Source organism: Myotis lucifugus, unplaced genomic scaffold (genome assembly GCF_000147115.1).
Source record: "Myotis lucifugus unplaced genomic scaffold, Myoluc2.0 scaffold_489, whole genome shotgun sequence".
Taxonomy (NCBI): domain Eukaryota; kingdom Metazoa; phylum Chordata; class Mammalia; order Chiroptera; family Vespertilionidae; genus Myotis; species Myotis lucifugus.
Window position 1 is genome coordinate 443330 of NW_005871537.1, and position 15225 is coordinate 458554.

At 45.9% G+C, this 15225-nt stretch overlaps 1 protein-coding gene across 1 annotated transcript in view; it reads right to left on the reverse strand.

Moving 5' to 3' along the window:
• SDC2 (syndecan 2) overlaps window positions 1-15225 on the reverse strand; it is a 93030-nt gene that overhangs the window by 2456 nt on the left and 75349 nt on the right. The window contains exons 2-3 of the mRNA XM_006103539.3: window positions 7436-7547; window positions 3084-3217 (exon numbers count right to left, since the gene is read on the reverse strand). Coding sequence (XP_006103601.1) covers window positions 3084-3217; window positions 7436-7547 — 246 coding nt within the window. The remainder of the gene's footprint in view (window positions 1-3083; window positions 3218-7435; window positions 7548-15225) is intronic.

Consider the following 15225-nt stretch of genomic DNA (forward strand, 5'->3'; position numbering starts at 1 on the left):
CTGCGGACTGAAGGGTCCCAGATTCAATTCCGGTCAAGGGCATGTACCTTGGTTGTGGGCACATCCCCAGTAGGGGGTGTGCAGGAGGCAGCTGATTGATGTTTCTCTCTCATCGATGTTTCTAACTCTCTATCCCTCTCCCTTCCTCTCTGTAAAAAATCAATATATTTTTTTTAAAAAAAGAAGAGTAAGTATATTTCAAAGTTGCTTTTTTTTTTTCAAACAATGAGTTTAGGCAATAATTGGGATAATCACTTTGTGTGATGTTTTTACCATATGGGTGAGTTCTATGGTTTTTTGTTCGTTTGTTTTTATGTTCTTTATTGTTAAAAAGTATTCCATTATCTCCTTTTTCCCCCCATTCTCTCCCATGATCTCCTTTTTTCCCCCCATTCTCTCCCAGCCGGCTCCCTCCCTATAGCACAGGCCCTTACCTCCTACTGTCTGTGTCCATTGGTTATGCTCATATGCATGCATACAAGTCCTTTAGTTGATCTCTTACCACCACCCTCCCAGGTCTTCCCTCTGTGATTTTGACGGGTCTGTTCGATGCTTCTCTGTCTCTGAATCTGTTTTTGTTCATTGGTTTATGTTGTTCATTATATTCTACAAATGAGTGAGATCATGTGATACTTATTTTTCTCTGACTGGCTTATTTCGCTTAGCATAATGCTCTCCAGGTCCATTCATGCTGTTGCAAATGGTAAGAGTTCTTTCTGTTTTTACAGCAGCGTAGTATTCCATTGTGTAGATGTACCACAGTGTTTAATTCACTCATCTGCTGATGGGCAGTTTCCAAGTCTTAGCTATTGTAAATTGCGCTGCTATGAACATAGGGGTGCATATATTCTTTCTGACTGGTATTTCTGAATTCTTGGGGTACGTTCCTAGAAGTGGCATTACTGGGCCAAATGGGAGCTCCATTTTTAATTTTTTGAGGAAACTCCATACTGTTCTCCACAGTAGCTGCACCAGTTTGCATTCCCACCAGCAGTGCACAAGGGTTCCTTTTTCTCCACATCCTCGCCAGCACTTGTTGTTTGTTCATTTGTTGAGGATACCTATTTGGACTGGTATAGATGAGACCTCACTGTCCTTTTGATTTGCATCTCTTGGATGATTAGTGACTTTGAGCATTTTTTCATATGCCTCTTAGCCTTCTGTATGTCCACTTTCAAAAATTGTCTTTGCCCATTTTTTGATTGGATTGTTTATCTAGTTCATGGTTGTTTTTTTATAACAGAAAATCACGTGTATCAGCAAGATAGAGAGTTCATAACAATCCTAATGACATGGTTAGGTTGTTTTAGTTGACGTTGTAAAAGATCTCTACTTTCTCACACTCCTCTGACCTCAGGCCATCCTTCCTCGCTGGCTGTTCAGCCCAGGGCATTGGAGCCGTTCTTACTCCATCCATTTGCCACATCGGGCACTGCGACAGCTTCCTTTCGGGCATTGTCTCCCTCTGCTCTCCTAAGGTTCTTCCTGATCCCTCTCTGTGGGGAGTACCGCCCCCCACAGGCTTGCTCTATAACCCTTGTCTCTACTCATGCATTCTTGCAGCTCAGGGAGCCCTGAGCTAGGGCCTCAGGGGACCTGGGTGCTGCAAGTAGCTCCTGTGTGACCATAGGTCACACCACTTTTCTGGACCTCGAAGGGTGTTTTTGTTGTTTGTTTGTTTTACCAATGAAGAACACTCTCAGGTCAACGTTTATATACCATTGATGATGGGCTGGTGGAGACTGAGAAATAACTTACTGCAATTAGTATCTGGAGTCTCCTTATTTCATAACCTGTTTCAGCACATGTAAGTTTCCCAATGGTTTTAACTCAGAACAAATTCTTTATGGAATGAAAATAAATTTTCTTGGCTTGAGCCAAATAAATAAAAATGATTTTGTTTCTTAATTTGACTGTGAGTTCCTTTAAAAGGACCATCCTTTAAAAAATATTTATGTAGCCCAGCCATTGTGGCTCACCAGTTGAGCATCGACCTATGAACCAGGAGGTCACAGTTTGATTCCCCGTCAGGGCACATGCCTGGGTTGCAGGACTATCCCCAGTAGGGGACAAGCAGGAGGCGGCCAATCAGTGATTCTCTGTCATCACTGATGTTTCTCCTCTCTCTCTCCCTCCCTCCCCCTTCCTCTCTGAAATCAATAAAAATATATTTTAAAATATTCATAAATAAGCTAAAAGTAGGTAAGTAGAATGAGTTATCAAGCCATGAAGAGGTGAAGGAACCTTAAACACATATCTTGAAAGAAGACATTCTGAAAAGGCTACATCGTGTATGATTCCAACCAAATGACATTCTGGAAAAGGCAAAACGATGGAGACAGTGAAAAGATCAGTGGTTGCCAGGGTTTGGTGGGGGGAGAACAGGCAGCACACAGAGGAGTTTTAGGACCGTAAAGCTGTGCTGTATGACCCTACAGTGGTGGATACACGTCATTATGCATCTGTCAGAACCCAAAGAATGACAACTCAAAGAATGTGAAGTATGGACTTTGGGTGACAATGACGTGTCAACGTACCCTCTGGTGGAGGTCGTTGAAAGTCGGGGAGGCTGTGTGTAGGTGGAGCCAGATGGTAAAAGGAACTCTCGGTGCTTCCCACTCAACTTTGCTGTAACCTAAAACTGCTTGAAAACACACAGCCTGCCTGGCCAGTGTGGCTCAGTGGTTGAGCATCAACCTATGAACCAGGAGGTCATGGTTCCATTCCTGATCAGGGAACATGCCTGGGTTTCAGGCTTGATCCCCAATTGGAGGCAGCCCATCAGTTATTCTCTCTCATCACTGATGTTTCTCTCTCTCTCTCCCTCTCCCTTCCTCTCTGAAATCAATGAAAATATGTTTAAAAAAATAAAATAAAACCAAAGTCTACTTAACACACAAAGCAGTCGGCAAGTAGAAGTCAAAACCATCAGAAAGGGTAAGTCAAGCCATTTACAACAATGTAACAAAAGACCATTTGTCCTCACCTATTTTAAAACGGGGCCCCTTAAAAGAACTGGTCTGCATCATTAAATGAAGGAGCGTTTACAGTAACCCGACAACGCAACGCAAAACAAAGCCCACCTTCGTCTGAGCAGGTATCTTGTTCTGCATCTTCAGCGTCGTGGTTTCCACTTTGGGAGCAGCACTCGTGGACGGTATTTTTGCAAGCGGTCGGGATGTTGTCAGCTCGGGACTCTCCACGTCCTCATCCGTTCCTGGGGGAAGAAGCAAAGAGGGGCCAAGGACATGAATCACGATGCAGGTTTCCACATCGTCCGATGACACTGTCAAAGGCTGACACCCGCAGGGCCATGTTCCTTCAAAACGGCTGCTCGGCAGGAACTCGGCAGTGTGCACTGGGATGAAGGAGTGATTTCAAAGTGGATCTGTGGGTAGCCTGGCAAGTTTTAAAAAGAATATTATCCTGATGCCCTAACCCGTTTGGCTCAGTGGATAGAGCGTCGGCCTGTGGACTGAAGGGTCCCAGGTTTGATTCCGGTCAAGGGCATGTACCTTGGTTGCGGGCACATCCCCAGTAGGGGGTGTGCAGGAGGCAGCTGACCGATGTTTCTCTCTTATCGATGTTTCTAACTCTCTATCCCTCTCCCTTCCTCTCTGTAAAAAAAAATCAATAAAATATATATTTTTTTTAAAATATTATCCTGAACATTCTCCAGTAGCCCTTCTTTTATTTGTAATGGTTGATCCTTCCTGCTCAATGAGATGTCTTCCCTTCCACATGCTCTAGTTTCTACTGTAAAACAATAACCAAAAAAGGAGAACTCTCCCATGGCTGACCGCTTTCTGAGGGAGCCGCTGCCCTGGGTCCCCTCGGCTCGGCCAGACTTTTCCACTCACGGGCTCACTTCCACGCCATCTGCTCCCCTCCCTCTAGTCGTAGACGTTTCCTGTCATCACACACACTATGGTCCTGTTTTGTTACGGTCACCAAGGTCCTCCACGTTTCTAGACCCAGTGGCATTGTCCATAGTGGTTCTCATCTGATCAAATCTCCTAGCATCACTGCACACTTGTCGACCATCATCTCCTCCTTGAAACTTATCTTTGGGCTCCTATGACTTTGACTTCCTGGCTTTCCCCTCACCTCTCGGCTACTTGTCTCCTTTGCAGATTCATTCTCTTCTATGTAAACACAAAATATCAACACTTCCTTAGGATTCGGCCCTAGGCTTCTTTTTTTTTAAAAAAAATTATATATATACACACATATATATTATTGATTTCAGGTAGGAAGGGAGAGGGGGAGAGAGATAGAAACATCAATGATGAGAGAGAATCATTAATCGGCTGCCTCCTACACACCCCACACTGGGGATCAAGCCCAAACCCAGGCGTGTGCCCTGACTGGGAATCAAACTGTGACCTCCTGCTTCATAGGCTGATGCTCAACCACTGAGCCACACTGGCTGGGTGGCCCTAGGTTTCTTACTCTGCACTTTTTATCTCATCCATGCTCATGGCTTCAATTACCAACCAAATATAAAAGAAACCCAAGTTTATATATTAGCTTATATCACTTCTCTGAAATTCAGACTTACATATCCACAGGCCTACTTGACATTTTACTGAATGACTCAACTGCACTATACACCTCTAAAACATCCAAAACGGAAATCATCACCTCTCTCCCTCTCGCCCCACAAACCTGGTGAACACCTTGCAATGAATGAACCCTCCACTCCTATAAACCACAACTCTGACTTCCTCTTCCTCCCACCCCATCGAGCCAATCACCCAGTTCTACTGATTTTACCTTCTTATGTCTCTTCACCCTAACACCTTTCCACAGTCCCAAGGCAACCACACTCATCCAAGCCACGGTCATCTTTCTAGGAACCATCATACCTGCTTTTCTCCTAAAAGCCCCCTTTCAGTCCACTATACACACACCAGCTGTGACCCCATCCTCCTCCCATTTTAAAGTATTATCATGGGTCCAGCCAGTGTGGCTCAGTGGCTGAGTTGAGCGTTGACCTATGAACCAGGAGGTCACAGTTCGATTCCCAGTCAGGGCACATGCCCCAGTTGTGCACGCAATCCCCAGTGTGGGGTGTGCAAGAGGCAGCCGATCAATGCTTCTCTCTCATTACTGATGTTTCTACCTCTCTCTTTCTCTCCCTCTCCCTTCCTCTCTGAAATCAATAAAAAATATATATTTTAAAAAACTATTACAATGGCTCTCCACTGCTCTTGAGATGAACAATAAATGCCTCAAGCGCAGCCTTGCCTACCTTTCCAGCTTCCGTGACATCTTCCCTATTGACTGTCCCATGTGGTTCCCTCCTGTTCTGCCAGAAAGCAAGCCTAGTTGATTCCTAACTCACCTCTGGACCTCAGCACAAAAGCCATTCCTCGGGAAAGACCTCAGAGTCTTCTGTTAAGTTAATTTTTAGTACCACCTCTCTTACCCTAATTGCATTTATCACAGTTTGTAATTACACATTTATCTGTGTAACTATTGACTGAAGTTTCCCTCCAGGACTGGTCTGAATGATGAACTTCTTTGCAGCATCATCTGCCCCAGGCTGGGGCCACGGCAGAGCGATGCCAGCCCACATCTAAGCCTCTACTTGAGCCACCTGATTACTGGGCTCAGGACTTCAGATGACTCACTCCAAACCCCTTTCACCCTGATGGGGAGACGGGGGTGAGCAGAGGAACAGGACTGCGTAGATATGAAACTTAAAGACAATCAGCAGAAATCAGCAAAATGACTTGGACAACAGCTACAGATCTCTACCAACTCTTGGACTCTAAGATCTGTGAAATGCAGATAAACAAGTATCCATGTTTATTATGTCCTGGGACATTTTGAAGATGACAGTTAGTTACGAAGCACTGTTCAGGTGCCAAAGAAGAAAAAGAGGTGCCATGAGCGAAATATATTAATAGAGTTGTGGGCTATGGAGAAGCACTCTTTTCACACTCAGTCTGTGCGTGCAATATATATCACTCTCCCGAGAATAACTGGGGCTATTTTTACATTAGGACTGCACTGTAAGCTCATTGTTACTGGGTCAGCCACAACCTCACTTGTCTTTTTCAGACTTGCCATTTGCTAACTTAAAACACTCACTCTTATGTAGCTAGATCTCTCCCAAAGATCCAGTAGATCTGAATTTATTCTGGGTCACTCTGAGGCCAGGCCAATCTGATTATCAGACAGCTATATTCAGCCTAACCTTTACCATCTGTTGAATTTACAATGGAAATGTAAAGCAAGAAAGGTCCTGAATAAGACTTTCCTGGTGTGTTGCTGACCACAAATTCCTAACCTGATCATTTAATTAAATATATGCACAAGCTCTTCCTCTTTTCAGCTTCTTAGGGGCCATTCCTGGCACAGGTGAAACATGTACTAGGTACCGTAGATGGCGGAAATGGCCAGAACGGCTCATTCCTCCTTGTTCCCACGTCCTCTGCAGTGTCACTTTGTAGCTCTTTTGGTAAGAGGCGGAGTAAGGGCTAGCCTTGCTTTGACCGATAAAAGGTGGTAGGGATGCTGTGCCAGTTCTAAGCCGAGGCTTTAAGAGGTTTTGCACAGTTCTGCTCTCTTGGGATCTCTGCCTCCACCCTGTGAACAAATGGCTGGCCAACTAAAGGATGAGAGGCCGTGTGGACCAGAGCCAAGTCTGCCCAGCTGCTCCAGAGATATGACAAAGTCCAGCCAAGGTCAGCAAAGCTGCATTCCCAACCCGCAGCTGACCACTGACAAGTGCAGGAGCCCGGTTGGCCCAGTTTAGACTGCCAACCCATAGAACGATGAGCTAAATAAGTGACTGTGGTTTTTATCCTCAACATTTGGGGATGGTTTGTTACACGGCATCACTGAGGCAACAGATAACTGATACACCAGGGAGGTGAGGCTATCCCTGCTACATTCTCCCTTCTACTTTTGAGCAACACCCTAGGAGTAACTACATATAACTCTCCTTGGTGTCATCCATAATCTTCAACATAGGGTTGGCAGTTCTATAAAAACTAGTGTTTGAAGGATTTGTTTTGAAGGAGTGGTTTTCATGACGTCACTCTCAAACCCTGAGTAATACAATTAAAAGCTAATGTTGACAGAACACTGACTACATGCCAAGCAGCACACTCTTAAGAGCTCTTAGATGTGCCAACCCCTTTAATCCTCACAGCAAGCCTATGCGGTAGGGACCTCCCATGCTATACATGAGGAAACTGAGGTCCAGCCAAGTTAAATACACTCCCAACATCTCACAGTGTAGGTGACGGGGAGCTAGAATTCACACCCAGGCACTTGGACACAGAGAGCATGCTCTTAACCCCTGTGCACCCTGCCTGTCTCCCTGTCTAAGCCAGGACACGGTGTGCGCATGTGGGTGCATGTGTGCATGCACACGTGCAAGCATGGAGAACGGAGGTGAGCGTGACGTCCCCGGCCTTACCCGAGCCTGATGCAGAAGCGTAGTCATCGTCATCAATAGGATACACTCCGGAAGCGTCTTCAATGGAGCTGTTGTCCAGGTACATGTCTTTATCAGATGTCAGCTCTGCCCTCTGAGAAAGGAAAGAGAAGGGATTCAGGACGGTGAGGAAATGAGGGATGTGCTTATTGCCTTACTCTTCAGGTTTCCACCGCAGTGACCACCCCTCCCTCTCCTCTGTGCCCCTGAACCCCCACTTCTGGCCCTGCCCTTCCTGGGGACTCCCTGCTAATGTGCATGGAGGGCTGATCACAGATGAATGACCCCAGGGAGGCCGATGTGGCCTTATCCACAGAACGAAGATGGCACAGAGACCTCAGCACTGATCACGTGCGGATTTGGTTGAATTCCGCTATACCTGAGCTTCGGTGGCCCAGGGCTAGTTTTAAGCCATCTCCGGCATTCACTCTGTCACAGTCACTGTGTAGCACCCTTACTGGGAAAGCTACAAAACACTGACGTCATGTCAGACGTTCTTGGGGATGCATACAAAGGTATGAAGGTGCTTAGGCTAAATCATCACCCAGGGGCCCATCGAGGCCCCCCAACGTTTGCCGGCCTGGCCTTGCTCAGAGCTTTGGCCACGCTGATCACTACAGCCAAGTGCTCCCTAGGGGCCTGGGCAGTCCAGAGCTTCCTGCCACAGCCCAGATCCAGGCAGAGGCCAGGCATGGCACCTTCCGAAGAGCAAGGCCAGTGATGCTCAACTGACAAGGGCGAAAGCCCACCGCGAGCCCGCTTCCAGGGCTCACTGGCTTAGCAGGGCCTTCATGGCCAATGCAGCTAAGCCCACACTCGCATGTTCTTTTTCTATTACTGCCACTTGGTAACAGCGAATCGCTCGCTGGCTATGATGGATCACTCACTAAGTATACCAGCTCCACAGCTTTTAGCTCTTTAATAGGAGTAACACGCATGCATTGAAGGCAGAGTAGACATACAATTTTTTTTTTCCAAATGGTTTTAGTAAACTGATATTTTACCACCAATATCTCATAGAAGCCCAGGAACAAATAAAGCAGACTCAGCCTCTAAACAATATTTGTGTTTGGACACAGGGTCATGCTCATTATTATCCTATTTTAAAAAGTCAAATAGAATGTTTGTTCCTAACAGGAATTATAAAATAAAAAAAAATATGTTTCCTTCAGTACACTGGCTTTCATCAGATTTCCTCTGAAAATAAAACTTTCTGTTCTATGGCTGGAACCTTCCTAGGAGGACAGCCGGGCCCAGCCCTCCACAACACTACCACTTTATTCTCTCAGGTTTCAGCGGCTGGCTGGGGACGCCGAAGTATTTTAAACCTGAGCCCACACTCCCCACCACCCCCCAGGCTTCAGTGCCAACTGACAGGAGAGCCTGGGAACCCGTTGTATTTGAGCTACCACACACCGGCGCATTCTGAGCCGAAACCTTAGGGATTGGATTCCAGCGGGCTGGCTTCGGGCATTGAATGACCACCCTGGGCCAGGAGTGTGCTGGAATTTTTCTGCTAGAATGGTCACAGCTTAACTCTGCGATCTGAGGCCATCCATCCTGCATTAGACCGGTTTCCAAGGCTATCACCATTCCAGGCCGTGATTCCCAAAGCTTGTGGACCGTATCAGGAGCCCTGCATTCTACAGCTCTACCATCAACTTAAATGACCCTATTACACTCACAGCTCCTTGGACGGCAGGGACTGTACCCGGTTAGTCATTAATCTACCCCAACTCCCTGCAGTCCCAGTGCCTGGCAGATAGTAGGTGCTCAGTTAATGCCACGCGGGCAATATGTGCTCCCACCTAAAAGCAATTCTCAGTCCTGCTGGTATTAACCTTTGTCCTGTGCTCTTTCAATCTTTCTAAAAGCCTACTCCCAAACAGCCTCTGACTTCTCCGGTCCTTATATGTTCCCTAGTTATAAACGACTATTTTGGATTTTGTAGCATATGAACAATTTGAGACATAAATAGTCACCGGTTATTTAACTGTTATGTGTGTATTTCTCTCACCCCTCAGCTGAGTACAACTCACTCAAGGCAGGTCTTCGTGGCCTGTGGATGCTCCCTGCCCCTCCCAAAGCGCACGGGTCCTTAACAAATATTTGTCCACTGAGATGACCTAAAACGAAGTAGCCTTTGTCTCAGGTTTCAGAGTTAACACATATCACAAGACCTCCAGGGTTCTGATCATTAAAATCTCTCACGTCTGAGCCTGGGCGATCATCTGCCCCATACGTGTTGCACTGCATCCAATTAAGTAACTTTAGAGTCTTTTTAAAAAAGTAAGTAAAAGACTCCGTTTACCTATCAGCAACTCCTTGGATGACTTGCATTTTCCTCTTGGCTCTGTCAGGCAAGTTTGACGTGGCATGGGAAACACTAAGATATTTGATCCCTGTGTGGAAATTAAATTTCTATTCATTAGGTGACCCAGCTGTCCGGACTGACACATCCGTCAAACTAAAAAGCAGATGGGCAGAAAGATCTCCCAGAGACTCCTGGACACTTCACAGTTCTCCCAGTCCAAGCACAGAAGTAGCCTGACAAGCAACCGTCTTCCCCATGCCCACGGGCTCCTTGCAAGGAGCTGGCAGACCAAATTGCTACAAGACCTGGCGTGGAGGTCGGGGCGTGCCTAGAGCAGTTGACTTGCCCTCGGCTGCTTGGGGTCTGCAGGGCCAGGATGTTTAATGTGCTTCAATGGAGCTGAAGGTACTTGTTCCTCCATCGTCCCGTGTGGCAAATACTCTCACATCAAACCCACAGTCATCTCCTGCTCTGTTGCCAGGAGCGCCGAGCGCCTGGGAGGAATTCCCGAATTCCTTCCAGAGAGTCCAATTTCACAATAAGTGGGCCCTTCTCACTCTGTAGCAGATAACGCTCCAAGAGTATCTCCAGTGTCTTGCCTTTAAACAGAAAATACCTTTCCGAATGGGACACATTCCTTTTCGCGAAGACGCCACACTGTGCTGAAAGGACTTTTGCAGTTAACATGCCTGGAGAGGGAATGAATTATGCAGCAACATTCCCTTAGGTCAGTGGTCGGCAAACTGTGGCTCGAGAGCCACATGCGGCTCTTTGGCCCCTTGAGTGTGGCTCTTCCACAAAATGCCACGTGCGGGCGCGCACGTACAGTGCGATTGAAACTCCGTGGCCCATGCGCAGAAGTCGGTATTTTGTGGAAGAGCCACACTCAAGGGGCCAAAGAGCCGCACGTGGCTCGCGGGCCGCAGTTGGCCAACCACTGCCTTAGGTCAAGACGATGTGCATCTCTTGAGAAAGCCACCAAAAGGGGCGACTCCAGACAACCGCTTTCACACCCAGCCAACCCCCCAGGACACCCTCCGAACACCCTCTGGCTGGATGAGACAGAGCCACCGATGAAAGTACCCGGGAGGGAGGGCGCAGTGCAGCCGCCCTACGGGAGGATTTCACGGCGGCGAGGTTGTTTAATCTGGGACTGGCCATTTCTGTGAGGCGGTGTCAATCCTGCTGGCTAACAGGGCTTGGAGTACAAGCTGGAAGAAAAGCAAAGCTCGTCTTTCAGACCTTTCCCCTTGGCTCATGCAAGAGGTGCAAACAGAAGAGCAAACCTGTCGTGGAAAGCAACTAGATACCACGAGGGGGAATCGGCAACGGACGGAGATAGAGGTGCCTGCTTGTGCCACGTCCAGCCGCGGAAACTGAAGCACTAAACAGCCTCCATACACGAGGCAGGTCTTCCCAGAGAAATGTTAATGCAACACCAGTCTTGGGTTTTCATAAGAAATAGCACAAACCAGTCCATTTTCTCACAAAAGTTGTGAGACTGCCACTGAACTAATCGCTGGATTTTTCTCACGTAGGTAAAGCGTTCATGAACAACTATCTTGCTTCCTTCCACCTGCCCGCGTGGGACTCTGTTCTTCAGAAATCCCAGGTCCTCCTTGGAAGATGCACTGCTTTATCCACTAGATGAATGCCCTCTAATGCCCTAGTGGAACCGGTAAGATCATTAAAGCTCAATGTAGTAGGTATTATATCACTTCATGGTTTAAACTTGGGTTAGTAACAAAGTCAGACAGTCACGAACACCACCCACCCCTGGACCCAACCTTCAGAAAATTAGCCTTTGGACACAACAGTAAAATATTCATGTTGCCTGACATTACATTCTGTTTCACATCACAGAAAGCAGATGATGCCTCTTAGTTTTAGGATAAAGACACATCCAGTCCTGATGTTGATTCTATACTAACGTTTAGGGTGATCACCAAGTGCCAAACTGACTAACTTTAGCTTATCCTTCCGGAGGTGACTTAGTAAATTATTTTATCACTAGCTGACACACATATTAAATGAAATAATTTCTCCCACACAGTGACTCAGAGATTATATACTTGCCCTTTACATGAACTTGACAATTCTGGCCTCTATAGTATAACCCAAAGGAGCCTATAATATTAGAGTTTGACTAAGAAATTATAGGCATCAATTTTTTTTCAAAAGTTAAAAGAAACAGAACACTATAGTGGCAAATTAGCTAAAAATCATCCAGTCTAGTTACTGGCCAAAAGGGAGCCCCAAAACTTTGGTTACCCTACTCTGGGCTCTTTCTGCTGCACTGTGACAACCCAGAACATGAAGACATCAGAGCCATCCGGCCGGGGGTTCAGAAGGATTAGCTCTAGCTAACTGTTAAATGTCCCGTATGTGCCAGGCATTCTGAGCTGTGTGTTTTACAAGCACTGGCACACTTCATCGTCTCAACAATCTCTACTACAGACCTCCAGCTCAGGCAGGGAGCAGGGATTCCAGCCCCTGTGAACCTCAACATGTGAACTCAATGAAAGTGTTGGCCACACTATGCCTATTCCCACCCCGCTTTGCTTGTGATTTGCATATAATCATAAAAAGGCCCTGAGAAGAAGAGTAATAATCATGTTGAACTCTGCTGGATTCAGCACTTTCAAACACTGGCCATGGAAATTCATACCACCACCACCACCACCACCCCCCACCCCCCCGCCGCCCACCCCACCGCCCAGAGTATCTATTTAACATCTTTCATTATTTATTTATTTGTTTGTTTGTTTGTTTATTTTTGGTTAATCCTCACCCAAGGGTATTTTTCCATTGATTTTTAGAGAGAGTGGAAAGGAAGGGGGAGACAGAGAGCAAGAGACATCCATGTGAGAGAGACACACTGATTGGTTGCCTCCCGCATACGCCCACGTGCCCCACACGGGCTAGGGATCAAGCCTGCAACAGAGGTTTGTGCCCTTGACCAGAATCAAACCTGGGACCCTTTGGCCGATGCTCTAAGCAAAACTGGCTAGGGCTATGTAAAGTCTTTCAGAACTAGCATTCTTGGCATCACAGATGGGAAAATTCTGGGTTAAGAGTTAAGAGCTCTAGCTAAACAGTTTCTTCTCTGCCCCATGTCCTGTCAGTTCCCCACAGCGAAAAAGCCTGGAGCCATGTCTAGCAAATGCCGTTCATTCATTTTTAGTAGTACCTTCTCTCCCTCAGGTGTTCCTCCTGAACCAACGTTGTAATAGAAAGAACCATATGTTTACTACTAGGAAAACGTACTATTGTCCTTGAGTATGAGATATGACTGATATATAAGTTTATAATCAAATATTGTTGTATTTACAAACACTTATTTTAAGGTTTGTTTACAGACAATTACCTGGTACCTAATAATGTACCAGGCTTGCTCCACCATCCTTTATATAATGCATACAAAAGTCAAGGTCAAAGATGAGGTCACACGTGGAAGAAAATTCTTAAATCACTACCTGAAAAAAGGTCTTCAGCTCAGAACTGCCCCCAACACTAGGTTCTTAATTACACAGAAAGCTAGATCTTTCCCTTTAAGAAACACTTCAGCACACCTTCCTTCCATAGAATGGGGTATGAATTTGAATTATTTATTGGTGCATCTTAGGAAAATAAACCCAATTCTGAAAAAAATCAGGTTATATAGAGGTAGAATCACATTTGAGTGTGAAATGTGCGACTAAAGGATGACTGGGCTGCTCATAAAAATGTAAGATCCAAAGAAAAATCAAGTTTAAAAAAAATCCAAATTACAGACAACTGGAGAGAAATACGACTGGTTCCATGCACCTTTTGAAACAACCAACGCAGGCAGATGATGGGATTCCTACTGTGTCTATTTACATTCCTTTAAGTGTGAACTGATCATTGGGAACTCAGGATCCGGGTTGGATTTTCCTGGTGGATGCCTCACGTGGAGTGGACTCTTTCTCGTCACTCAGAATGTACATTTCTGGGCGAGGCCCAGGCCGATCACTGTGCTCTATGAACCAGCGTATCGTAAAGGCCCAACAAGAGGGCACATTTTTCTGAAAGGCTGAACCTGCTGTTCAACCATTTGGTGAGAAGAAATAACCATACTTTTTAAAGACGTTACCTGGTTCCCTCACATCTGGGTAAACTAAATCAATGTTCTCTTACTTGGTCTCTTTAAAAAGGACACCTGGAATCCAGCCTTCTAACTACCTGTGAGGACGACGCCAGGAAGGCAAGTATGAGCTCAGAAGGAACAGCCAACTTGTTCAGAACGCCTCCAACGAGCTAGGCACAGAGCTAGCCTTTGGAGAACATTGAAATGGCTGAAAAAGCATTTTAAAAAGCAACACTGAGCTAGCACACTTCACTGTAAAAATTTTCCTCTTTGTAAAAAAAAAAACCACACAAAAACCTGAATATGGTTCAACGCAGTTAGATTTCCTAGCCAACAAAGCTCAAATAGAATCTTTCTTTAATAAAATGCTCAGCACAATAATCAGCACGTTAACAAAAACAACGACAAAAAACTCTTGCCAAAGGAACACTTGGCTCATCTAAATATGTATTTAGGATTAAACAGGATCAATATCCTTTTCAGAAAAGGTGCCTCACTGTATGTATGTTGGCATAGCTTGTGCTTAGAATTATTTTTCTTCCCATAATGTTTGTCTATTGAGTCTGCAGAACAGTAGCTGGGCTCAATAAGCGGTTTGTTGGGTAAATGTAAGAGCATCGCAGATATGATGACCCAGAAGATCGAAGGTGCTTATCTAACTGCACGCTCCTCCTCCCCCAAGGCATCGGGACACACACAACAGGCTGGATGCAACTCCCCAGGTCCATGTCCCTTTCATCTGGAACTGGGTAACAATGAACAGCCCTGATCACAGACACTCATTGAGAATATGCTCATCTATCAATAATCCTGTCACTGGCATATCACCTACAAACTCCTGTGATCCAAACCCCAGTTTCTATAAGCCACCATTTCAGGGAGGTCCAAGAACCCTTAACTAAATAAGCCGAGCAGAAAGAAATCAAAACTCTGCACCCAAATTGTTGACAGACCCCAAACTTTATAGCCTAGAGAAGTGACAGAGACAACTAACTAAAAGAAAAAGGTCTCACCTGGAGGGAATTTTCACTTTATGTCCTTCTGACAGTTTTGAAATATCTCTCTATATATAAAAGCCAAAGCGACTGATCAGTTTGACCATTCGACTGGTAGCTATGATGCACACTGGCCACCAGGGGGCAGACGCTCAATGCACAAGCATGGAAACATGAAACAGACTGATGAATCTCAGAGGGAATGGGAGAGGGGGGAGGGCGGAAAGAGATTAATCAAAGATCTTATATGCATACTAGAGGCCAGGTGGACGAATTCGTGCACCCGTGGGGTCCCTCGGCCTGGCCTGCGGGGATCGGGCCAAAACTGGTAGTCCAACATCCGGATTGTGAGAGG